The sequence below is a fragment of the Sebastes fasciatus genome, chromosome 9 (assembly GCF_043250625.1).
Source record: "Sebastes fasciatus isolate fSebFas1 chromosome 9, fSebFas1.pri, whole genome shotgun sequence".
Lineage (NCBI taxonomy): Eukaryota > Metazoa > Chordata > Actinopteri > Perciformes > Sebastidae > Sebastes > Sebastes fasciatus.
In genome coordinates this window covers 4,252,391-4,280,106 of record NC_133803.1, presented here as the reverse complement: position 1 = coordinate 4,280,106, position 27,716 = coordinate 4,252,391, and the positions used below count along the sequence as shown (strand labels likewise).

General features: G+C 41.0%; 1 protein-coding gene across 1 annotated transcript in view; it reads left to right on the top strand.

The window, feature by feature from the left end:
• Positions 1-26,996, top strand: part of arid5b (AT-rich interaction domain 5B) — a 99,733-nt gene extending 72,737 nt beyond the window's left edge. Inside the window, exons 6-10 of the mRNA XM_074645505.1 lie at positions 768-1,047; positions 8,114-8,166; positions 9,225-9,322; positions 22,456-22,666; positions 22,862-26,996. Coding sequence (XP_074501606.1) covers positions 768-1,047; positions 8,114-8,166; positions 9,225-9,322; positions 22,456-22,666; positions 22,862-24,844 — 2,625 coding nt within the window. The 3' untranslated portion in view covers positions 24,845-26,996. The remainder of the gene's footprint in view (positions 1-767; positions 1,048-8,113; positions 8,167-9,224; positions 9,323-22,455; positions 22,667-22,861) is intronic.
• The last annotated feature ends 720 nt before the right edge of the window (positions 26,997-27,716 follow it).

The window sequence follows — 27,716 nt, the reverse complement described above, 5'->3', positions numbered from 1 at the left end:
GCACTGGATTATTTACACAATATTATCATATGTGTGTTATTAACATGATATTAATATTTAATTTTGAAATACCATGGTTATCATCATGCATGTTGCAACACCCCTACAGTGCATTCATATGCAGATATCTGTTTATAGAGATTATGGTCGGCCTAATATGACACAAGTGTAGTACTTGTTTAGGCGAACTACATAAAACATTTTTGATAACAGATATTATCTTATTTTTGAGAAACTGATTTTATTTTATTGGCTCACTTAAAGGTTTTCTAATATCATACATATGGTACACTTTAGATCCAACATAGCGCAGTAACTTACAATTCTTTACATTATTGAATAATGTTATTATTTTCTCAATGAATTATTTGGTCAATAAAATAATACTATATACTATACTAAAAATACTAAAAATGTTAATCTTAGTTTCCTAAACTCCAAGGCGATGTCATCAAATTTGATGTGACATTGGTAGTAATATTCAAAGTGAAGGAAATATCTATAAAAGCGCCTCCGCTGCTGTTATTCCGATGACCTTGGACAGATAAAACAATATTAGCAATTCTCTCTTGAAGCCAGAGTTAATCTGTGATGACAGGAGGAGCTGCTCCATTGATAACCAATGAGACGCCGCCAGCCAGTAAAAATATTTATTTGTGGTTGAACCCAAACACATCTCAACCTAACTGTCTGACATCATTTGAATAAAACTCTGTTAAAGGTTCAATTTCCATCTAAAGTCAAGCTCTCTCTCTCTGTCTTCGCAGGTCAAACCCAACTGTAAAACGGTACCCAACGGAAAAATTACTCCGGCGGCCAAACACAGGGCCAACGGCCTCAGCAAGAGATCCTCAGCAGAGGAGAGGGAGCGAGGAAAGGATAGGGAAAGGGAAAAGGAGGAGAGGAGCGAGAAGGAGGACAAGAGAGAGGAGGAAACATCAGAGGAGAGCCGAGCGGAGGAGCAAGCTTTCTTAGTGGAGCTCTACAAGTACATGAAAGACAGAGACACGCCCATAGAGAGGATCCCCTTCCTCGGCTTCAAACAGAGTGAGTACAGCTTATTCTCTTATTCCCTCACTGGCAATGTTTAAACAATAGAGTACTCCAGGTTTCGTCTCAACAGCCTAAAATGTGTGGATACATTTTACCTGGTTTATTTTGGAGATTTAGGTCATAACATCACCAGTGGGGAAGGTTTACTGGCTGAGAGGGGCGTCAGAGTAAACAGGCGTAAAAGTACCAAAACTTGTTCAAAATTTATATGCAAAGAGAAAAAAACAACAACATTATTTGAACTGTAAAATGTATTGTCTAGGGCTGTCAATCGATTAAAATATTTAATTGCAATTAATCGCATAATTGTCCATAGTTAAATATTTTTTATCTGTTCAAAATGTACCTTAAAGGGAGATTTATCAAGTATTTAATACTCTTATCAACATGGGAGTGGGCAAATATGCTGCTTTATGCAAATGTATGTATATATTTATTATTGGAAATCAGTTAACAACACAAAACAATGACAGATATTGTCCAGAAACCCTCACAGGTACTGCATTTAGCATTAAAATATGCTGAAATCATAACATGGCAAACTGCAGCCCAACAGGCAACAACAGCTGTCAGTGTGTCAGTGTGCTGACTTGACTATGACTTGCCCCAAACTGCATGTGATTATCATAAAGTGGGCATGTCTGTAAAGGGGAGACTCGTGGGTACCCATAGAACCCATTCACATATCTGGAGGTCAGAGGTCAAGGTAACCCTTTGAAAAAAAGTTTGGAGCGTTATTTAGCCTCCTTTGTGACAAGCTAGTATGACATGGGTTCCTTAGGTTTTCTAGTTTCATATGATACCAGTATCTTTACTCAAGCTTTAAAACTCAGTAGCATTATCATCACATTAACTTTGACAGCCCTAGTCTTGTGCTTTGAGAAAAGAAACAGAAGTATGTGTTAGTTTAGATATCAGAGAGAAACTGCACACGATAGTGAGATAAGCACGGAAAACCCCTGTGTGGATTTTAATCAGCAGCTCCAACCACGTTATCTATAGTGGCCCCCTGTTGTGATCAGAAGAGAAACCAGAAGCTGCTTTTCAGTCAAGTCAAGGGCAGACTGCGTGCTAACTACCCAGAATATTAGAGCTGTAGGGGAAGAAGTGAAGATGGCTGCCAACTGCTGCAGGCATTACGCCCCAAATCTCTAAATTACACTGCTGTTAAACCGTATAAAAAGCACACATTCAATCTGCGGTAATAATAAACTAAAAGAATAATTGTCTATGTTGAGAAAACTCACATCTGTGGTTAGTAAAAGACTCTGGAGTGTTCCTGTCAGAGCCCATTTTGGCTTGCTTTTATATAAGGAGAGAATATCTTCTCACAGTTGTCAAAGGGGTTTCCTGTGAAGGCCAAGAACGTCCTCTAACAATGTTAAAAAAGAACAACACATTGTATGCGGAACACGTCTGCCCAAGATGAAAGATTTTCCAATATAGGTCGGATGCTTAGCTTGCACTCGGCGTGCACGGGACGGAGAGGAAAAAACGTGCACATAAACATCATAAAGGGGCGCGCTCTGGTCTCTTGAAACCGTTCTCGGTGTTTGTGTTTGCTTTATGTGTTTCATCTCGACGCGAGACACATGGGAACGCCGGCTCTCGCCTCAAACTGTGGTTTTCAAATGCACTTCTTTCTCAGGCTTCATTTAAGGAAGGAAATCACATTTGCATTCGTGTCAAACGAGCCAAGAAAGACGTAGCCACTCACATCAGAGCGCGGCGCGACAACATCAGCAAATTAACAAGAAGCAGGAGAGGGAGAGAGACGTCTATTGAATGGAACAGTGACAGTTTATAGCGCAGTAAAAGCCATTACTCTAAACTGTTACATGAAGGTAAGCTGTGGTCGCCTCGACTCTGCTAACCTCACCGCGGTATTTTGACAATCCTGTCATCTTGACTGCCGACATGTTGTTGCTTAAATAGGTCATTGTGGTTGAGGGAGATAGAGAGAGGGAGACGTTGAGAGAGACGGGGAGAGAATTACATACCCAACGTGCTTTACTTTTAGTTGGCATTTTCTCGGTTCGAGCTCAGAATAAAGTCCACGCGCCAACTGTTTTACATACAGTACATGCTTTGAATCTCAAAAGCAGACACATCATAAGCAAGGCCCTCATTAAATGGTGAAATCATGCTGTTTAAACTTCGTCCTTGGCAGCGAGCACACATCAGCACATGTAAAGAGGAGGGAAAAAAAAGGAAAACACATCATAATTAATACAACAAACCCTTAGATGTAATCAGGCGCCGTTTTCATATTCTTCCCTTTAAACTGGCTACAAATGCATTAAAAGATCAAAGAGCTCGCTTTCCTGTAATGGAAATTGAAATTATGTTATTTTAGTTGCGTTTGAGTAATAATCTTTTTATGAAGTTCTCTGGAGTTTTAACAAAGCAACAGATGGTTGAATGATTTACCAGACTTAGCCATGCTTTGTTGGCTGCGCCACTTAAATATCCATTTGATTCACCTCCAAAAAAAAAAAACCTATCTGAATCCGAACATGGACTATATTCCTCTTCATCTCCTGCTGTGGGTTCTCACCTGATTTCTCTTTTTTTTAAGAAGGGAATTGTGACTCTTTACAGCCCAGCAGAGACATATAAAGCCCCAAAATTCAGTCAATCTGCCTTTACCCCGAGTGGCTCGTAACATATTTTAAACGCAGTAATATTAATTTTGCTGGTTTAACACAGTTCCCTCTTGTTTGCCTGCTTCGCTCTCATGCTGAATTTATATTTCACTCCAGGGTTCGTATGCATAAAACATTTTAGAGCAAAGGTGCTGATCTGAGACTCCACGCCTGTAATAATCATAATATTCAGTTTACTATTATAAAAAAGGAAACTAGAGTTGTGGTTGTATGCCTCCGACAAACAGTCAAGTTGCTGTTTACATCCACGTCTGTCCAAAATGACATCACTTCATAATTTTATCCTGTTAGACGTTTGTGTGAAATTGTCCTAATTAGCATATGAATTCTTGAGTTAGGGCCAAAAACGTGTTTTGTGAGGTCACAGTGACCTTTGACCACCAAATTATAAACAGTTAATTCTTGAGTTTAGGTGGATGTTTGTGCCAAATTTGAAGATATTCTATCCAGGCGTTCTTGAGATATCACGTTCATGAGAATGGTCCGGACGGACTGAAGGACAACCCGAAAACATGATGCCTCCGGCCACAGCTGTCGCCGCTCAAATCGTTATATTTGAGAGGCTGGAACCAGATCATTTTTGCCATTTTTTGCTTGAAAACAGACATAAATGATTATCCTATTATCAACATTTAGGGCTGCAATTAACAATTATTATAGAAATTTCTCTTTCAAATTGTCCGAAATCAGCACCTGCATTGGCTATCCGGCACACTGGCGGGTAAATGTATGTACCAAAGTAGTCATGTGATCAATCAGTCATGTAATCAATCATTAAGTACATTCAATAGCAAATACTTAAGTAGAATTATTTTGAGATCAAGACTTCTTGAGTAGTATTCAGACTTTAATTGATTAATTGTTGATCAATATATTAAAATAATTTTGCTGCATACTTTATTTGGGGAGATAAACAATATGCTTGGCCGGTGGATTTTTTCATCTACCAGTCCTCTTGTCTGGTTAATTTCGAACACTGCCTATGAAATGTCAAAAAGAGTGAAAAAATGCCCAAGGTGCAAGGTGACATGTTCAAATGTCTTGTTTTGTCCGACCAGCAGTTAAAAATCCAGAGATATTCAGTAATATTTCACTATTTCTGCTTAAAAAAAATTACTGAAATGATTAATTGATTATAAAAAGTGTTGCAGGTTATTAAACTATATCGAGTCAACTAATTGTTTCCACTGTAATACATTTTACGATTAGGGCTGTCAAAGTTAACGTGATAATAACACGTTAACGAAAATTCGCAATGCCACTAATTTCTTTAACGCATTAACTCAACTTGTGATTTGTAGGTTGTAGCGGGCTCAGTGTTAAAGCTAGAGTGAAGATAACGCGATTAACTATGGACAATCATGCGATAAATTGCAATTAAATATTTTAATCAATTGACAGCCCTACTCAAAACCCAAAGATATTCAGTCAAATTATTTTGGTATTTTTCACTATTTCTGCTTGAATAATGATTAATGGATTATAAAAAATTGGCGGAGATTATTTGACTATATCGAGTCGACCAATCCTTTCCGTTGTAACACATTTTTACACTCAGGATGGCTTCATTCAACAGTCCCAGACTTAGTATTCTTATAAAAAGAAAAAGGGAAGTGTGGCTCTAAATTACTTCAGTAAACCTATTCATAAAGGCTGAATCACACTATAGCACCTGAATCACAGGAAATGACAGGAAACAGTTTGAGGAGCGGTACGGTTGGAAAGGAAAACAGTTTTGTGCAGCAGTTTATTCATGCGAGCTGCTGTCCTTCTATTTTTTATCACTTGGTTAATATTGACTTTGCTCTACAGCTGCTGCCATTGAAGTTGTATGGGGTGCAGTAGAGGTGCTGAAAGAAATGAGAGACAGAGTGGATCTAGGTTGAATAATGTGGTTACATTGTATATTCTGAATGCCCTTGATCTGCAAGATTAACTAGAGTGTGTGTGTGTGACACTATTCCTCATGTGTGCCTCAGTGCTCGGGCATCAGCATGTGATTGTGAACATCAGTTCCAATTTGTCTCCCTCTTCCAGCCTTGTTGTCTAATTGCCATGCCATCGGTGTGTCATTGAGGCTGCATTGTGTTCCTGTTTTGTCATCCTTATCTCAGTGATAATTGCCCCTGCCAAATAGAGGGGAATTAAGAAAAGAAATTGCTAATGACAAGACATCTAAGAAAAGGCATGTTCTCTCATTTCCTTTATCTGTTCTGTCCCCTCCCAGTCCCGCGTGCTATTGTAGTAATTACAGTCGATGCATAACAAGCTCGTTAAATAGACCGTCTTTCTGTTTCTACAGTCGGAAAGCACAATACGCCGGAGTGCTCAGTTCAAACAGAAAAACCTACCCAGCTCCCTTTGTTATTCCACCCGTGCATTGACAACGGTAGCAGAGAGGAGGGAAGGAAAAAATCAATGCTGTCAAATGCGGAGATAGGAAAATGTCATTTTGACAAATGCAAGGCTTTGTGTACGCACAGATTGAATTTTGATGGATTTCTCCCCAGGCGAGGCCTCCTTTTCTTATTTATAGGCCTTCATATAAAAATGTTAAACAATGATGTTACAGAAAGCAAATACAAATGTCATTGGCACAAAAAAAAAAGTCCCCCAATGAACTTGTGCTTCTTTTGTTTGTGGGAAACATTTTTCTTTCAAAGATAGACAGCCATTTGAAGCCTTTCTGAAAGCTTACGTGGCTATTTTTAGGAGAACGTTACACAAGGCTTGTATTTCGATATGGCCTGTCACGGGGTATTTGCATGGGGAAATCGATGCAAATGAATTTGCATTAGTTCAAACAGAAGTTTGAGCATATTGCCAAGCGTTTGATGCTTGTAATGGTTTTCATTCATACCTGCAGGCTGCGGCCGAGGGTTAACAAATCTCTTTGTCAGGATGGAGCAGATTCTGTATTTTATCACATAGCGCTGATTACACGAGTACTCAATATTCATCTGCATCCTTTCAGCTGGAGTGCAGCGTTGCTTTGTGTGAAATTGATAAAAAGCTGTTTTCATTTCCATCTATCTATCTATATCTATCTATCTATCTATCTATCTGTCTGTCTGTCTGTCTGTCTGTCTGTCTGTCTGTCTACAATACTCAAGTACTGTATTTAAATATTTCAGTATGATATAAGTATGTATCATACTTCTACTTAACTACATTTCAAAAGGAAATATTGTACTTATTACTCCACATTCTACATATAGTTGCACTAATGACATATCATTTTTGTACTTTACATTTTGTGTGTTGTTTTTGTTTATTTTTGTACGCACCACAGTCACTACCGCACTGGTTGTTCATCCTCTGAAAGGGTTCAATCTGCATAATGACTAGTACTTTGAGTGTATTTTGGTAGTAATACTTCCAGTAAATGAAGGACTTTAACTTTAAGGACTTACTTTTTACATTTTGGTATTTTTATGCTTTTACTCAAAGCTAGTGTTGGAAGCGTTCTTCAAAAACATTTTTTGTTATATTTGTTGAACTTCTCATTAACATCCCGACGGCAATCAATGAATCAAATGCTCTGACAAAAAAAAGAAAAATCCGGTATCTGTGTAGAACTGTGATAGAGTGCTCCAGGGATGACGTCTTTTTGTAGGCCAACCACGAAGTTAGCATCGCCCTGGGTCTCCCTCGACAAAAAGCCAACGGGATTGTTCCATTGGGTTTTGGATTATTGTAGAAAATAAGTTCTGTGACAACCAAACGTTTATGATATTGTCATGTTTTGTTCAGCAAGATAATCTTCACAAATGAACACCACTTTTATGATTTTTAAAGAGTAAATGCAATCGCCAGAAGTAAAAACTCGCTTGTTTATGCTCGCATGACCGCGAGCATAAACAACGAGGCTGTAAAGGCGGACGAGTCGGCGTGATGACGTTTAGTCTTCTCATTTAGCCACTTGTTAGCAACCGCCTTTTTTAAGACATTTAAAGGCTTCAAAAGTGTGGGATATTTACTCATGTATTTTATCGTAGAACAAAACGTTATGTTGCCTGTGCATACTCTGACCGTGCGCTTATTTACGTTCATCATGATCATTTTGGGTGCGTGGCTTTGGAGGGAGGCCTGTAAGAGGGAGCTGTCAGTGTTGCCGACATGGCGACTCTCTCGCTAGATTTCGTGACTTTTGGAGCTAGTGCTAGAGGAAGAGAGGTGTCAACACTGGGCTGGGTTTTTGGGTTTGATAATTGTTTTAAATCTAGCGTACTCGTTACTATAGTTTCTCAACATTACCGACCCTAGCTTTAACTAAAGGCTCTAAACACTTCCTCCAGCACTGTATTTATCTGTCTCTGGTGTAATGACTCTATGTGACGTCATGTGTTTCAGCTCAGTTCCTGACTGCCTTGTTTGTCTTCTGTCTCCCACAGTCAACCTTTGGACTATGTTTCAAGCTGCTCAGAAACTAGGAGGATATGAGCTGGTAAGTATTCACATATGTGGTGATATATTCCTTCTCTTCCGTCTAAGTCCCTCCCTTCTTTCTTCTTTTCCCCCCCCCACTCCTCCCCCTCTCTCTGTTTCCCTTCTTCTGCTCTCTTTTTCTCTATTATCTCCTCCTCTCTCGCTACCTCCCTTCTTCCTTCCTTGTCTTTTCTTTCTCTGCCCTCCTTTTGCCCCTTGAGGTCAGTCACTATTTTCCCAAGAAGAAAGTCTTGCTCAGAGCCACATTTAGCAAAAAAATGATGCCGTTGTTTCAAAACCCCCTTGGAGTGGAAAACACATGTTCCTCTGCTCTGAAACTGGTCAGAAGGAAATTGGTCAAATCGCTCATTTTTTCCCATGCTGGAGATGAAGTGAAATGCAGTATATACCCACACATGCTGCACGCACGCACGCACATACACAACCAAAGGAACGAGCACGTATGAGGCAGAGAGGCATTTAACTTGGCAGCCCCACCTGCCGTTTATTCATTCACTATTCATATGCAACGTGTTTCCAAAGTGAAGTCAATGTTTGATGTTGAGTCGTCAAGTGCATTGCTCATGTCGGTTTCTTCATTAGCTCGCTGGTTTAATGTCATCCAAACAGACAGCCCCGACCAGACCATAAACAGGATACAGCTCATATAATTGGGGCTCGTATCCTTTTAAAACCCTCGTATCTGCAGCTGATTATCTCACGTTTCATGTCGGGGCTTTGTTAGCTATGTGGCAGCTTGGGGTTTTGTGTTTTGTGTTGTAACCCGTCATCTGTTAGGGGATAAGGGGTTATAGCAGGAACAACTGACTGCATGATGTTAACAGAGCTTATTATGTTAGAGAATTGAGTGTTGAGGAATCAATAACTGGAACATCATGACTCACAAACTCCCCAAGACCTCAAAATGATGTCAACCACTTGTGTTTTTCTCTCTTTTTTTATTCTTCCTTCCTCTCATATTCTTTCAATTTCCCTGGCTTTACATTCATCTCATTGTCATCCTTTTGTCTCCCTTTCTTTGTCTTATCACTTTGTCCTCTCGTCCATCTCTCCCAGATCACGGTCCGCAGACAGTGGAAGCACGTATATGATGAATTGGGCGGGAACCCCAGCAGCACAAGTGCCGCCACGTGTACGCGGAGACACTACGAAAGGTGAGTTATCATGTTTGGCAGCTACATGCGACACATTATGCATACACACATGGAGCGGTTTGCATCGCCCGAGGTGAGTGAACTCCCTCACAGCTGCATCAAATATGATTTCACAATGCTTTATTCATAACATCAGGACACCACAAGACAAAAAATTGATCTTATTCAAGGGGAAGTCAATGCACTTACACATATGTGAAGAATAATCTCTCACTGTTGGGGCATGCAGTTCTAATAGGATTAAAAAAAATGCTTTCCTTATGGACCTAAATCAATTCATGATGAGATGAGATTCAGTTCTTTTCTCAGGATTAATTGATTAGTTGTGTGGCACTATGGAACCAATTATGCAGTAAACTCCACCCATGTTGCTCTACAAGCAGGCTAAAGAGGATTTAAAAGCTCAAAATGACTGCAACGTTTTGAATTATTAAGTGACCTACATGGATGCACATATATACAGTAACCACCCTCTCCGCCGTATATATGCATCGCCAGCACACGGAGCTGCAGGATAAAACAGCAGTTTAATGTATTCATCTAATCATTCAGTCAGATACTGCAGCATTTTCAACATCCACATTATAATCACTCAGATGGTATTACCAAACCAAAGCAAGCATATGAATATGATCCTGAGGGAGCTGTGAGGGTATTATGCAGGGCTGCTTGCACACACTCCGCACACAAACACACACATACACAAACGCGCACACACGCCCACTTTCCCAAGGTTAAACAAATGCCAAATACGATCTTCCCAACAAGAGATAACCAGTCGCTCATGAGGCAGGTCATTCCTCCGGGCCGGCGACCCTCTCCACGTCCCTCCGGCTGCTGCTGGTTCATGCATCAGCACAGCTCAGGCACACACACACACACACACACACACACGCTCACACGCACACACACCTGTCAGTAATACAGCAATATGCCAGCAGTACCATACGAGGGAGCCGGGCAGCTTCATATTGTGTCAAGATTGCACGCTGTAAGCGAATTTGCAAGCACAGGCAGGAGAGGCTTTTCCAGGAAATTTGTGAAACCATAGGTGTGAGGGTGTATTGTTCAGTGTGTTGTATTCGCACACAAGTTGATGATGTGCGTTTAAAAATTGGGCTCAGGGTGCTTTCAGTGTTTACGCTGCGTTCCTAGTTCTTCCTCACTGCCTCAAACAGGGATCTGTGTTAAAGGCGGAGTTCCTTATTTATACTGATACAGTAATTAAAGTTGTTGTAGAGTTGGCGTTGAATCGGAAATGCGTCCGATACCGCCCAAAATTCGGGATCGGGTATCGAGAGTACGCCAGTCTATAGAGAGGCAAAATCCTGCCCCATCCAGTGGACAACCGTGGGATATTATTTCGGGAACAAATATGAACGATAGTCAACAGAGGGAGACAAAATATGTCTTTGATCCCGTTTGAATTGCGCCATGAATCACACATATGATGTTTGTCAATTTAAAACATAATTTTGAAGTCAAGAAAGTCGCAGTTTGTTGTAAAACTTTTGAAGTAGAAGACTGCTACGATGGCTGTGTGTTTCGTATCGGGATTTAGTCACACCAGCAACGGGTCTCACTCATTCTTTCGCTTCCCGGCTGATAAAAAGACCAGGAGTCGCTGGATAGAACACATCAGGTAAGAAAACGTGTCACTTGTGCGTGGAACATAGCTAAGTTAGCTAGCTGGCTAATGTTGGTGACGTATATTGTGCGAGACGAGAGATGTAGTTCACTGAGCGGTTTCACACAAAACTAAATGATACTACGACAAACTGAGACTTCCTTGACTTGCAAAATTCTGTTTTAAATTGACAAACATCATATGTGTGATTCATGGAGCAATTTAAACAGGATCCAAGAAATATTTGTCTCTCGTCGTTAATTACCGTAGTTATTTCTCTGAAATTAGTTCCCATTGTGGTCCACCAGAAGGGGCGGGACTTCGCCGCTCTATATAATATAGAGACTATCTTTTATTAACCTAGAAAGAAATCAAAAAATTGTTTATCGAAATCAATTCTTCTTCGTCTGCAATATTTCACAGTGAAAAATCCAACAAGCTGTTTATTATTATTATTATTATTATTATTATTATTATTATTATTATTATTATTAATAATAATAATAATAATAATAATTATCATCATCAGCATCATAATAATAGCAACAATAATCATAATGATGATAATAATAATAATAATAATAGCTAGGGCTGTTAAAGTTGAAGCAATAATAACAGTTAACGTTTTAGTTTTAACGCCACTAGTTTCTTTAACGCATTAACACAACTTGCGATTTCTAGGTTGTAGTGGCTCAGTTTTAAAGCTAGAGTGAAGATACTGGTGTCATATGAAACTAGAAAACCTAAGAAATTCATTGGTACCAACCATGTCATACTGGCTAAAGGCTAAATAACGCTCCAAACTTACGCAAAATTTTGGCATGGTCATTTTCAAAGGGGTCTCTTGACCTTTGACCTTAAGATATGCAAATGAAAATGGGTTTTATGGGTATTCTATGGTCCCCTTTACAGACACGCCCACTTTATGATAATTACATGCAGTTTGGGGTAAGTCATAGTCAAGTCAGCACACTGACACACTGACAGCTGTTGTTGCCTGCTGGGCTGCAGTTTACCATGTTATGATTTGAGCATATTGTTTAACTAACCCTAAATGCAGTACCTGTGAGGGTTTCTGGACAATATTTTTAATTGTTATGTGTTGTTAATTGATTTCTAATAATAAATATATACCACATTTGCATAAAGCAGCATATTTGCCCACTCCCATGTTAATAAGAGTATTAAATACTTGACAAATAAAAATGTGCGATTAATTTGTGATTAATCACGATTAACTATGGACAATCATGCGATTAATGGCGATTAAATAGTTTAATCGATTGACAACCTTAGTAATAACTAGTCAATACCACAAGTTCAGATATCGGAACATCTCTATTAATAATAGCAAATAATAACTTTTTAATACCTAGTGTCAGAGATGATGCCGGCCAAATATAATTTTATTCCAAAAGTCTGAATATGTCTTTGATCCTTGTTGTTTTGATGTGTCTCTGCCAAGAAATGGCTTTGAAGCCAGATGTGAAAAGCTAAATTGCCGGTCAGTTTAAAAGGTGTAAATATAACAGGGCGGTAGGAAGACAGGCGGTGTAGGAGGAAACCGTGCGGGAGGCGCTGAGGTGTGACTGCTGCTGCGCTGGCCTTTCCTTCACCAGCCACCGAGAAGCAGCTGAGAGAAAATAATGCTGAATCAATACGAAGCAATAATATCCACACACTGCAGTGAATATCAGGCTGACAGAGAGAGAAGGTGTGAGAGGGAGGGGTGGAGGTGATGGGGCATGAGACGGAGAGAGAGAGAAAGAGAGAGAGAGAGAGAGATCAGCTGAAGCTGAGCAAGTTTCCATTCAGGGGAATAATTTTAGCTGAGCCTTGGTGTTTGGGCTGCTTGGAGGGCAATTAGCTTCATTGTATTAACTCAGCAAACACGGCCATTCTCTCCGCATGATGAATGAGGCTGTTTGTGGGCTCGCTGAAGTGTGTGTTTGTTCCCCAGAGGCGTCTTTGTTTCCACCTTTAATCATTAGTCAATGTGCTACAGAAATATAATTCACAGGGAAGAATGTACAAACTGGAACAGCACTTACGTTTTCCTCTCCTCTCAGAAGGATCACTTCTGATTTGTCTCAGCGGGCCAAAGTACAGTAGGGCAGGAAATATCACGCTAGTAGGGAGAAAGGAAACAATATTTCAGGGGCATAATTGCCTCAAATGAAGTGGATATTCTTGGCATTATTTGGGTTAAAGACTGAAAATCCACAAGCATTCAGCTCACATTTTAAATTACACACATTATCCCTTTACAGCCCTAATGGTAAAATCATATGAAATGGTTTCCTAGGAGATGTTATTGTGAACGATGGAGCCAGGGGCATAATCACTATATTTATGCTGTCCAGGAGCAGGTGGTAATCACTGGTAGTAATGGAGTTACATGGCGGGGAATTGAACAGGAGATAACCTCAGCTAATTGTAATTTCCAAAGTTACTGTTTTTTAGTCGCCGGGCGCCGTTCATTAGCGCACGGGGGGAAAATCAATGCAGAGATGTCCAAGCCAAGGTCTGCGGCTGCAGCTACGGGGAAGCTTTAATGATATTTATTTAAACCGTTTCCCGAGATTAGCTGTCAGGGCCCAGCGCTCTGAATTAAAAATGAGGTCATGAAAAAGATGGCATCAATAACCTTGAAATAGACTGCCTTTTGCTTCTGTGCTGTGCCATTTTCTCTGTGTGCCCCCCCCCCCCCCTCTCTCCCACTCCCTGCCTTGCACTTCATGCTGTTTCTTTCATTATACAGGTCAGCGCCTTTTAACAGCTCCTACATATTTAATCTTCCTGGTTTCCTACGTGATCTCTTGTTACAGAAACATCACATTTCACTATCTCTGTTCATTGCTGCCTGTTACTGATTTTTAATACCTCACCATGCCTTGGCACTCTAATGTAATTGCACAACGGGGTTGGTATTGGGGGTATTGGAAGGGGAGGGGGGGTATCCATGGCAACAGAGAAGCAATTTAGAATAATTTGCTATTTAAAAACTCTTAGGTTTTGGGCAATAGTGGAGAGAGCGCAGATGAGGAGTTTTGGATTAGATCATTTCATCTTTAAAGTATTAGATGTTTGCCAGATGTGCTGAAGTCTGAGGCCTGTGAAATATTCCCCGGCTCAAATGCAGATATGTTTCTTTTTAAGACAGATGCACGCCCGCTCCAATTTTAGTCGACTAGATGTTTTATTGATTCAGCCGTTATTCATTCCTCCTGGTATCGATGTTCCTCGGCATTCACTAAAGCTGCTCTCCAGCTATAAAAATACATGTGTTGCACATAATTATGAGGAAACCTTGAGCCATGTCCTCACACTGAGAATTATAATAGAGTTCAGGTCTGGGGAAGGGAAAATGGACAGGAGATAGTTTAAATTTGATTCTGCTAGACGCTCAGTATCTTGCACTCGTCAGCATCTCTCTGCGTTGTCCTTGCTGTGTTGCAGATGCATCAAATGTGGCGCATTACACTTTAGCTCGCCTTGTCTAATGCTGAAGCTCAAACACAGATTTCAATTACGCCGGTCTCTAGTTGTAAAGCAGAGGGATTACATTAAGAGGAGATGGGGGGGGGGGGGGGGGAGGAGAAGTATCACCTCCCTGCTTTTTATCAATGTAGCAAGGTATACCGATACTAGAAAAGTCTTGCAATAGAGGTGATGCCTTCAGATGGGGTGGTGTTTACCGTGTTCACGAGAAGAGGCCATATGAACGAGTTTCATTTGAAGGCACCAAGTGCTACAGGAATGAGTCCTAAAACCCGTAAATGAGTTAGCATTTTAGCACTTCTGGTTCCCTCGTCTGGATGTCAATGGATTTTTTTAAATTAGTTTTTAGTTAGGTGCCTGAAATAAGGTCTGTGGTTAACACAAGCTGAAGAGATTTTAATGTTTTGTTCTACGACATAAAATACATCAATAAATACCACACTCGTGAATTTTGAAGCCTTTATGTGTCTTAGGAGGTTGGTGACGAGGTTGGTAACAAGTGGCTAAATGCTGCAGTACCACTATCCGCCAGAACAGTTATTGATGTACCGGCGGGGGCGCTGTTTTACCAAAGGAAAAAAAGCCTTATTAAACACTGTTTAATGAGTGGTGTCAGAATCAGAAATACTTTATTGAATACTTTATCCCCTGGGGGGGAAATTACTGTTGTTCCATTTTAGTATACAAATTAGGGCTGTCAATCAATTAAAATAGTTAATCACGATTAATCGCAAATTAATCACACATTTTTTTATCTGTTCAAAATGTATCTTAAAGGGAGATTTTTCAAGTATTTAATACTCTTATCAACATGGGAGTGGGTGAATATGCTTTCTTTATGCAAATGCATGTATATATTTATTATTGGAAATCAATTAACAACACAAAACAATGACAAATATTGTCCAGAAACCCTCACAGGTACTGCATTCAGCATAAAACAATATGCTCAAATCATAACATGGCAAACTGCAGTCCAACATGCAACAACAGCTGTCTTTGTGTCAGTGTGCTGACTTGACTATGACTTGCCCCAAACTGCATGTGATTATCATAAATAATTAAATTAAATATTTCAGTCACATATCTAGAGGTCAGAGGTCAAGGGACCCCTTTGAAAATGCCAGGTTTTCCTCGCAAATATTAAGCGCAAGTTTGGAGAGTTACTTGGCCTCATCGCGACAAGGTAATATGACATGGTTGGTACTAATTCCGTAGGTCCAGTTTCATATGATACCAGTATCTTCACTCTAGCTTTAAAACTGAGCCTGCTGCAACCTAAAAATCGCAAGTTGCGTTAAAGAAATTAGTGCCGTTAAAATGTACAGTATTAGCATTTACACGTTATCGCGTTAACTTTGACAGCCCTAATAAAAAAAACATATATATAAATATAGATAATTTATAAGAAAAATAGAAATAAGAAATAAGAATAGAGATGAAATGTATATAGTTCAAATATAAATACAAAAAATAAATGCAAATATAAAGTAATCACATAAATTCAAGTTTAGGGGACATCAGATTTCTGCATACCATTACATTTTTTTAATTAAAACATTTAACATTTGAATTGTTAAAAAAATATATATTTGAAGCTCCATGTTCTGTCATCTATTATTCCATTACTTTTCCTGATGTTTAAGACTTTTGCCGTGGTATCATTTCAATATCGGTATCAACATATTTAAACAGGGTATCATATCGAAATCATAATGTAAACACTACCTTATATTCCAAGAGAAGCAGAGAGAGAGAGAAAGACAGAAACAATGACAGATTAGAATGAACAAGCAAACACGATTCAATATTTAGAGATAATGTAGGTGAGAACAAACAGGCAGAGAAGTTGCAATATGAGAACATGTTGTCTGTCAGCATTCTGTAACACCATAAACAATGTCTCAACATGTTGTCCACATCCCGGCCAGCGTGGCCAAATTCTTTGCATATGCACGACTCCGCTCCTGAATGTGGACTTCACATTCAGTGGGAATGCAGCCAAAGAGCTGCATGTTCTTTACACTGAAATAGCAGGCAGCTATTTTAACCTCTGAGAGCGAGAGATGGTTTCCAGAAGACAAAATGCTTCATTGAGCATTCGGTGATAAAAACTCTCTCTCTTTTTTTCTTTTTTTTTTTTGCAGCGATCTAACAAATCACAATATTGGATGATTTCTTTATGCATGGAATTTAATCAAAAGGTCCAAGGTTTCTTCCCCTAGTGGCAATGAGAAACCACAAATTACAGCACTGACGTGTGACAGCCAATCGACTGTATGAGAATCTATTCAAGTCTACTGAGATTAATAACTAGTTCACTGTAGCAAATTAAATTAATGACATTCTTGCAGAGACTTCAGTCCACTGTAGGGCAGCAAGAGGGAGCATATGCTGTATATTTTAGGGTATTAAATACTTGAGTGTGTCTTTATGCAGAATGGCGCACATTTATTTTAAACAGTTAGCAGTCTTGGCTCACACCTGCTATGGCGAACATTTACCATGAGCTGCAGCAGCAGCAGCAGCTAATGAGAGCAAACCCCGGGGGAACAGTAGAGGTCATTTTAAATCTGGTATTTTCAGACTTGACAAAGGACTTAAGTTTTTCATACATTCCTGTGCTGCCCTCCTGTTTTAACTGCATGAATGAGGGTCACCTCAAGTGGTTTGGCTTCGAGACAAAAGAAGGGCTTTGAGGCATGAATCCAAAGCAGAGGGACCAGCTACAATGTCTGTTTATCCCTCCGCCGGCGTCTTGTCTCTCCCTTTCTCTACAGCACTTATTGTTTCCTCATCGCCGTCGACGATGCTTAATCACTGCATTTAGATCCGATAAAGATTTGATTTTATCTGTTTTTATTTTATTCTCTTTTCCTCGCAGGCTTGTAAAAGTAAGTCATTTTCTTTCCTCCGAATCTTTCTACAGCCCCCCAGGGGGCTTGTCCACCAGCACCAGCTCTTTAAATAGTTTCTTTTTTTTTTTTTAAACGCATGAAGCAGCTCTTGTGATCTTAACACAACACCAGTTAAAATTAATTTCAGCACGGATGGGAGGGAAATTGTTGAAATGGAACAGCCCGCAGGCTTTTTCCCCCCATTTATTTGGTGACTTAGGCATTTCTTGGATTCTAGCACTCTGCTTGTTCCTGTAACACAAAACTGAGATGAGAGCAGCACATTGCTGGTAAAGTCACCTTGTTTTTGCCAAGTTGTGTTTTTCGGGGGGGAGGTGCTTTGTGTGCAATCCATTCTTTCAAAGGCACAGACGTGCTTAGTTGACAGTTGTGGTTTGGTGTTGTGCTGTTATTGATCTTAAGAAAGCTCACACAGATATAATGTATTATATATATATATAATAAATGGGCTTTGAAGCAATATTTTTTTAATGTAATTACATCTTCTATCTGTGCCTATTCAGTGTTTAATCTCCTCACTGCATACTTGCTTGTTATCAACATGGAAAACGGCTGCTTAAACAAAAGCCGGGTGATAAATTGGCATGAGAGGAAGTTAAGTATTTATTGACCTCATAAAAATGTTGCCTCTCCTGCCTTAATGAAATTCCTTCCTGGAATCTGTGAGTGTAGCACACGCCCCCTAGTGGCTGTAATGATGAAGTCCAGCTGGCTCTCTGTCAGTTAATGCAGAGGCTGCCAAGCTCAACCCTTCCCCTTCCTTGGAGGAAATTGCTACTTATATAAGTGGTATTGTATTATGAGTGCTATATTACATGATCATGACTAAGTTATATATACACTGCTTAAAATGACTCCAGTTCACATTGAGGTGCTCTATTGTGATTTTACACTTCTTTTTTATCATAGAGTTAATAATAGAAAAAAATGGAGTGAGTGCCCTCTAGATTGAATCTTATTTGCTTATTCAGCCATTTGTGTAAAATTACTAGAGCTGTCAATCGATTAAAATATTTAATCACGATTAATCGCATGATTGCTCATAGTTAATCGAGATCTAACGCAAATCACACAGTGCTGATGCCCAAAAACATCCCGAACACAGCAAAATAAGAACAAAAGAGAAAATCCAAGCAGAGGGCTGCAGGGTCTCTGTAGACACCAACACACTTCTAGTGGGTCATAAGTGATGATTGATTATTTTTATTAGGGCTGTCAGTCGATTAAAATATTTAATTGCAATTAATTGCATGATTGTCCATAGTTAATCATGATTAATCACAAATTAATCGCACATTTTTTTATCTGTTCAAAATGAAACTTAAAGGGAGATTTGTCAAGTATTTAATACTCTTATCAACATGGGAGTGGACAAATATGTTGCTTTATGCAAATATATGTATATATTTATTATTGTAAATCAATTAACAACACAACACAATGACAAATATCGACCAGAAATCCTCACAGGTACTGCATTTAGCATAAATAATATGCTCAAATCATAACATGTCAAACTGCAGCCCAACAGGCAACAACAGCTGTCAGTGTGTCAGTGTGCTGACTTGACTATGACTTGCCCTAAACTGCATGTGATTATCATAAAGTGGGCATGTCTGTAAAGGGGAGACTCGTGGGTACCCATAGAACCCATTTTCATTCACATATCTAGAGGTCAGAGGTCAAGGGACCTCTTTGAAAATGGACATGACAGTTTTTCCTCACCAAAATTTAGCGTAATTTTGAAGTGTAATTTAGCCTCCTTCACAAACTAGTATGACATGGTTGGTACCAATGGATTCCTTAGGTTTTATAGTTTTATATGTTACCAGTATCTTCACTTTAGGTTTACAACTGAGGTACAAATTGCAAGTTGTGTTAATGCATTAAAGAAATTAGTGGCGTTGAAAACAGATTTGCGTTAACAAGTTATTGCGTTAACTTTGACAGCCTTAAAATGTACATAAGACTGTAAAAGATGTATGTCTTGGAATATAAAGTCCTACTTATAGAAAGAACTGCTTTTATGGGCTACATTTTTGGTAAATCATCTTATAATTAACAAGTGTAACAAAGCAAATCATTGTGATGTAGGGGATTTCCTGACACTGATTTTTGGTTTCTTTGCCAACACAGCATCTCAGCCTTTCCATTTGGAACTATTTAAGGCTCCAGTAATTTCCCGGGCTCAGCTCTTACATTATCCGGGCCTGTGACACCCCACCCCCCACTCCATATTGACATTCCATAAAGCTGACCCAGGCCAAGGCAGCCGTCTCTTTCCCACAGATCATTGTGCAGCCTGGTATACTGTATATACTGTATATATATATACCACTTTTCTAGCCTTTTGATCACTAACAGGACAGCTGGATATCTGATGAACACACATTTACAAGCCTGAAGAAATCCACAGTTTTATAACGGTGAAACATTTAATACCTGCCTTTTCTGTGTGATAATACCTATTTATAGAAAGCCTGAGAACCACTTCTCTATTTGTAATCAAATACCGCTGCTGCTATTTTTAAAGTAAAAAATATTGCGTGTTTTTATCTCCGTTTTCGAGGATTCTTCGCTCCTTTATCCCAAATCATTTTTGCTCTTCATTAACATGTCATTATCCCCTCTTTCACTCCCTCTGTTTCTTTTTCCTTTTGCTCTCCTTCCCTCCCTCCTGCTCTTTCACAACCCCTCCGCTCTCCGTCTTTCCAATAAGTCACATTTAATAGTACATTTCCTTTCTTGGCCTGGGGCCTGGTGCCAGACCAGCTGTATGAAATGTAGTTTCACCGCTTTCCCTGCCAGCACTTTTGTTCAGAGGAAAAATAACAAAAAATCCCACAGAGCCTCTTGAACTCTCTGAGGCTTTTTTTTCTTCCTTTTGAAGAGGAGGCGAAACGGCTCTTGATTCATTGTTTGTTTTACCGCCATGTCCCTTAAAAGGAATACTGCAACCGTCTCTTGTCGTTACACGAGAAGACCTTATTTTTTCTCATGACTGAGAAAGTCATGTTTCTGTCTGGCTTTTATGGATTGTTATTGTAAAAAACCTGACAGAGGAGCTGGATAGACTTTCAGAGGAGCTTATTGAAGTTTGGAGTGATGTAGTTTTTCAGTTGTCTTGGTTTCCTCTTCCACAGCGTTTCTTATTTCTGGTCTAGTGCCAATTTCCATTTTCTTTTTCGGAGCAATAAAAGTCTAAAAGTTTCCCTCGCTGGTTTCTTCGTGTCATTATTTTACACATGGGTATTGTTATGTTATCCAGATCTTAATGTTCCCATTAGTTATGACATCAGATACGGAAAATTGACTTGAGAAGCATTCAGCGGAGAAATAACAGAAGTCAAAAATAGTTTCATGTTTTCTCTACAGGATGGTCCTTGTCACTTAGTATGGACTTAATTAAGTTGGAGCTCATGCAGCTATCCTGTGTTTAATCATGTCAAATGGACGGTGTGTTAAAAACTAGAGCGTACTGTTACCAGCTGAAAGATGTTATTACCGTATAGCCACTTTAAGGGCTTCTGTGATTAATCATATCTGTGTATTCAATTAGATATTATATGCTATGACAGTCCTTTTAACAATTTGATTTCAATTCTTCCAGGCATTTTCCTCCTTTTCATTCCCAATAACATTAGCGTTACACACCCACAAACACAACACGCACACACACATTCTTTCCTCTCAAGGCTTAACTAATATCAAATGTGATCTGTCTCAGCAGGAGATGACAGGTTACTCACATTCTCTCGCTCTCTCACACCCACACACACACATTACACATACACTCTGGCACACATCTGAACCTGGATTTCCCCTAACCTAGATTAATTACAATAGGATTGTTAAAGCTTGCCACATATTAAAACAAGGAGGTTTTTAAAGCAGGCTATTTGATACTCTGCGTGCCTGTGGCAAAGCTGCAGCTCATTGCTATTACCAGACAAAACACTTATGTGGTTTACTCTTTAGTAGGGACACCGAAACAAGCAAGGTTGCTTAGAATATGCTTCAGCTACCTCACGGCAAAAATTATAACCTTAATAACCTTTCAGCATATTGTAATTCATGTGTTCTGAGAGAAAACTAGACTTCTGCACCTTCTCATGGCTCTGTTTTCAGGCTTTAGAATATCTTTCCCATGACGGGAGACTTGGCCAATCACAGGTCATTTCATTGAGAGAACGTTCCTATTGGCTGTTCATGCAACGGAGGCAGCTGTCAACTCAGGAACTGCGAACAAACGGTCAAATTAGGCAGCGCTGATTAAATATGAATCAATATTCTGTTACTATAATGCCTATTTCTCGCATAAAATGTTTTCAGAAACATCTTGTAGTGTACTGTTTTGCTGAGAAATGAGAATGTTTTGCTCCGGCTGGTGGGCGGTGCTTGGTATTTCTTCAACTGATCTCAACATGGCTGCCGGGTCACAAACTTTCTCATGGCATAGGCCATATAGGCGGTGGCCTAGGTCGTCACCTTCTGGAGGGCGCTGGTCGCCCTCTAAAATGAATAAATAAATAAATAAAAATCTAAAAAATGCCGGTGGGCGCCCTTCCTCATTTTCTGCATTGAGGAAACAAATACATAAATAAAGAAAGAGATACACCTTTCACTCCTGGTACTCTCTTTCTCACACTTATTCATCTGCCTTGATGCACTTGAACGCCACACTGTGGCTGTGCGCATTGCGCGTTGGGGGGGGCGGGGGTGGGGTTTGCGTGCCGTGCGCATCACAACAGCCCGAGTACGTGTCAGGATGTAAGATCGCTAGATGGACAGATGTCAAGCGCTGCAGATATTTAGTATTTTCACATTTTATTTTATTTCTTTGCAAGGAAGAAAACGGAGAAAAGAGGATGAGGAATCCGAATTCCGTTTAGAGCACCAAAAGGGCTAGAGCCGGCCCTGAAATGTATAGTTCTGTGTATGTATTTTCCAATCTAAAATTGCTGTTTGGTTAAAAATGATTTTTGCTCGTATGTGATGAATCAAAACATAGATTAATAAGCGTGACATGACATAACGTGATCATACCACAAACTCATGTGCGTTCCTTTGCCTGCATTCTTCCTCAGGCTCCTCCTCCCCTACGAGAGGAACGTTAAAGGCGAGCATGACAAACCTCTCCCCTTGGCCAAACCCAAGAAGCAGGAGGGCGGCCAAGAGAAGGCCTCGGGAGCCAAAGCCAAAGGAGTGGGGGCCAAGAAATTCAAAAGCCTCACCAATCCCAAGCTGGGGAGTAAAAAGGACAGAGGGGAGACAGTGAAAGGCCAAGAACAATCACAGGTCAGTCACAGCCTGCTGCTGCCTCATCACCATTCCTTCTCACGTCAAATTGAATTTCCCTGTGCTTTCTCATCAGTGCTTCACTCTCGGTCTTGAATTCCTGTTGTCTTTGCCAAATAATAAGAAAATATAGAAGTGTATTATTTCTTTTATTCTGAGAAACAACTGTAACAACTATAATTTTTCTGCATGCAGGACGCCAAGGGGGAAGAGGAGACTCACGAGCTGTCCGCAGCCATCAAACAGGAGGTATCTCTGAGAGATGAACCTATCGTAATAGAGGAGGAAGAGTTACATGTTACCCTAAAGAAACAGGAGTCCTTGGCGGTGGAGCAGCCATCTTCACTCTGCCCCAAAGAGCCAGACTGCAGAGCCCCGCATGCTGGTCTACACCTCCACACGGGGCCCGGCCCCCAGCCTGAATGGAGGCAAATCAGCGAGGCCCTCCGAGCAAAACTCTCTTGTGAACAGCAAACTGAAGGGCATTTCATTCCTAAAAACCCCTACCTGCCTCACCGCTGGGATCAGAACAGACCTGCTGGACATGTTGCTCTGCCCGAGCCCTCCTCCAGGGTCAAAGACTCATTAGAAAGTCACGGTGGGCGAGTGGGCAAAGTGTTACCAATGTGTAAGCAGGCAGACAGACAGTGTATAGACTTGAGCACAGATTCCTTCCCGGAGAAAGAAGACTATGGGGTCATTAAGAAGGAGTCGACCGCACAGACGGCTGCCTACTGCAAAGCAAGCCAGGGGGTCATGTCTCCTTTAGCCAAAAAGAAGCTCCTCTCCCAAGTGTGCGAGTCCAACCCTTTCTCCTTTACTTCTCCTTCTCTTCAGCCTCCACCCCCCACAGCGACTTCCTGTCTCCCCGTCATATCGGTTCCCGAAAGGGAGAAGGAGAAGAGAAAGGGTGAGGAGGAAGTGGTAGGACAGAGGCACGGGTGCGTGTCGGACAACACCCCGGAGGTAGCGCCCATATTCAGGCCATCAGTCATCCAGCACGCTCAGAGCAGCAAGCCTCACCAACAAGCCACCGGCGGCCCGTCGGAGAGGAGTGCAGCCGGGGAGCTCTCCGAACCTTACAGCTGTCGGACGAGCCATCACCTCCAGCCTCAAGTCAATCCGCCGTGGCAGCCCTATCTCCCCCGAGCCCACGCCCAGGAAGGCCCGGAGAACACCGGGGAGACGCTACTCCAGGGCCCCGCCGCTCACCCACGGAGCTACACCGCTGACTGCTACTCCTCGCCTCACCTCCACAGTCTGTACCGGCAAACTGAGAGCTGCCTGAGCCAGGAGAGTATGGTCGGCTTCCCCAATGGAGATCGAAGAGAGCGCTACACCAGGGACCACGAGGGCAGCCAGGGCTTCGTCTGTGGCGGGTTGGAGCAAGAGGGCTTGGCCTACAGATCTCACTACAGTGACAGGACTCAAACACATGGCGAGAGGAGAGAGGCAGACGATGAACCCAGAGACTTTACCATCTCTAAACCTCTCTCTCAGAGGGTGTCCTTCTCCAAGCCCTCTTTCTGCAGTCTCCCATATCCCATCATGCACCAGGGTTTGGATTCCCACCCTAAGGCGTGCAGAGTCCCTCCCATGACCATCTCCCCCCCCAAACAGAGCCCGGTGGAGTCGTCGCAGCCGTTTCCCAGCCCAAAAGCTTCAAGCGATTCGTGCCTCACCAGCCCCATTCGACCCAGTAAGCGGAACCTCGTGGAACCCGAGAGCGAGGACGCCCCAGAGAGGAAGGTGCGCGTGGTGACGCCGATCCATCCTGCCTGCTCAATCCGACGCAGCGACCCAGAGGAGCTGAAACCGGCCGAGCCGGCCCACGCCATTCACCTCAACAGCCATCTCCCCGAGGGCCACCCAACGACTACCTACCCCCCGCACCTCTACACCGCCATGTACTCACCCGGCGGCCTGGACGGGCTCCAGCAGCACCCAGGTCTGCAGTACCTGAAGAGCCAGTCCGCAGTGTCTCCCCTCGTGCCCCCGTTAGCCTTCCACTCCATGATGCTCCACAGGCAGCTGCTGGCCGCCAGCCCCAGCCCACACCACTTCTACAGGCACCCGGGTGGGGCGGCGCTGTACGGGGACCTGCTGCACCACCTGTACCCTCTCTCTACCCTCCAGCCACATCAGCTGTCCTCGGTACACCCAAGCACCAGACTGTGAGAGGAGGATTTATTCCTCCCCTCTCCCTCTTCATCCTCAGAAACTTTTTCAGCTTCTCTTTCTGTCTCTCTTGCTCGGGGATTGTGGCTCAGTCGAAAAACAAACACTGATTATAAAACTTATTGCAGACTGATAAACTCATCTTTCAGGCAGACTGAAAATTCCATTTTTTTAAATTTTTTTATTTGTGTATGCATTTGTTTATATCCTTTGCACTGTATTTTTTTTTATCACCACTTACTGTATCTTTTTGTTGTATCCTTATTTGCACAATGCTAATGTGTATGTGCTCACAAATCAGTTTGCCGCTCTCAGCCACCACGAGTCAGGTTGTTGCTCCGAGCGTGTGAAAAGTGGAGGGCAACAGAGAAAAGCCATGTTTACTGCGTCTGAGGGCTAAACTTTTTTGCTTAAAAACACTACAAGTAACATGACGACGTAAATGAAATTCTTTATACAACCAGAGGTGCATCGCAAAACAATGTCCAACAGCTGTCATAGTGCATTAACACACTTTAATGCAGCCGGTGGTGTTGCGTCTGTTTACATGTCTCCACGCTGAAAGCTGTAGCCAGTTTGTGCCACAGTAAATCCACCTGGACATTAATAACACTCACTGCGGTGCCGAACGACATGGAATAGTTTTTATCATAACATTCAGAGGTGCTGTGTATAACAGATGTACTGTAGACTCACGTTTTACTCCGTTCAGGTTTTTACCCGTTATGTATTTCAGTCCAACACAAGCAGCTGTCATGTTCAATCTGTTGACAAATCACGAATGTTTTTCAGATAGCCGTTTTACTTTCTAAATCGAGAGTAATTTGATCCCAGAACCCCCTTGTGATGAGTAGACTGTAGCAGCTTGTTTTTGTCTGTAGGACCAGCATAATGAAGCAGCCGTCTGCTGCGGAATGCTCACCACAAGAAATCAGCATTTCATCTTTTTTGTTCTTGACTTGAAAAGCGCTTTTTTTTTTTTTTTTTTTGGCGAACAGACTCTTTTTATTCAACACGCTGAAAAGACTCACTGTATGATTTGATAGGAATGTTGTCACTTAGGATATTACTGCTTTGCAAATATCTGTGCCTTTTCGCAGTCTTGGATTAGTGCTAGCACTACAGTCGTTAAGGTTTATCTCCTGTAGCAGGGTAGAAATATCAATATTACTGTCACTCTTGTCTGAAACGCAGCGCACAGACACTCATACAAATAGGGCACACTTGGCTTTCAGACACCAGACTTCATAGTTAAGGCACAACATTTAAAGTTTTTAAAACAGCTATGCTTCAACCTGATGGTTAATATTTGTGCTTAATGACTCTATTTACTTTGCTTAACGGCGTCAATTATAGAAGAACCTGACAAGATTTACTGATAGCTGATATTGACACAGGTCTGGTGTCTGTCATCCGCAGGGCATGTGCGCTCAAGGTGTTTTTTCTAGCAGTGATGAAAAGGTACCAGACTCCATAAAGTATGCCGACCATGCTCCGTAGCCTGAGGTGGGAAGACAACACCTGCTCTGGCTTTTACAACCACTATAATTGCGATCCGAGATAGTCGAAATACACAGTCAAACATGTCTGGTGTTTCAAAAGAAGAAGAAAAAAGAAGCTGTAAACGTCTAAGTGTAAAGTTTTACTGATAGATAGACATTCATTTCTGATTAAGTACTGTACATTGCTGTGTGTAGGTAAAACTGGCATTAGTGCCGGCTCCTGTACAGAACATTCATATGGGATCAATCCATGACAACCCCTCTCTTGTCTTATTTTCTGTGTAAATAGCACTGTAGATAGTACCGCGTGGTTGTTATAATATAAACTGTTATAATCTGTAAATAGTATAAAAAACAGTATAAAAGTCGGTTACACAATCTAGCTGTGTCCTTGTTTGCTCCGTTTCAAGGTCACCGCGATCACGTTAGATTTTAAACAAACACTACAATTTAAGAATTCGGATACTCGTTTTATTTGTTGTCGTTTCACTTTATTTTTTCCACGTTGTTTCCATTATTGTGCATCCTGAAAGTGTTTTTGATACAGTAGCCATCTGTTTACCAATCACCCAGCTGGCGAGCAAGACAAAAAAATAAAGACATTTTGTATATGACCTCCTGTATATTTAATTAAAATATTTTACTATCTATACATGTTTCCTCAGTTGTGTTCTTGAACTGAAGTGGAGATAAATAGCGAGGGGCTGAATAAACTGATATTTAATGCCAGTGCTCTAACGTCAATGTTCTTTTTTCCCCCCTCAGTAAATGCAGTGTGAATGGGGCTTTATTATTGTAATACCATTATCTGGCTATGAGATTCCATCCGCCTTAATCTTCACAACAGGCTACCTCTGGGCTCGGAGCCAGGGCAGCCTCTCCAGTATTTGCTGCAGTAGAGAAATGTGCCAGTGCATGTATCTCTATGGGATGTGCGTTGGGCTGCAATAAAAGCTATGCTTTTGACTTTTATTGCCACCCCCTGGTAAACCTTTACCATGAAAAATATTCAGTAATACTTCCAAGCTCAGCAAAAATAAAGCAGCCTCACCAGGGTAGAATGTAGGCCGTTTTATTGCAGATCAGCAATAATAAAAATACAGTTTGCTTCCAAGACAACAGTGAACAGAGTGAGGAGAAAATTGCACTTCGAGAAACAAAAATAACTAAATTTTTTTACATTGCACTATACACAAATTATTCTGCAATATGATTAATGTATCCCTACTTACTAGTACATAAACACAGTGCCACTTAAAGTCTAAATAATTCATATGCTAAAAGAAATATTGAGATGACATGGCAGTATTATACTATAAAAGGAATTACAGAACATTCAATCAAAAACAATACAAAAAAACTACAAATTA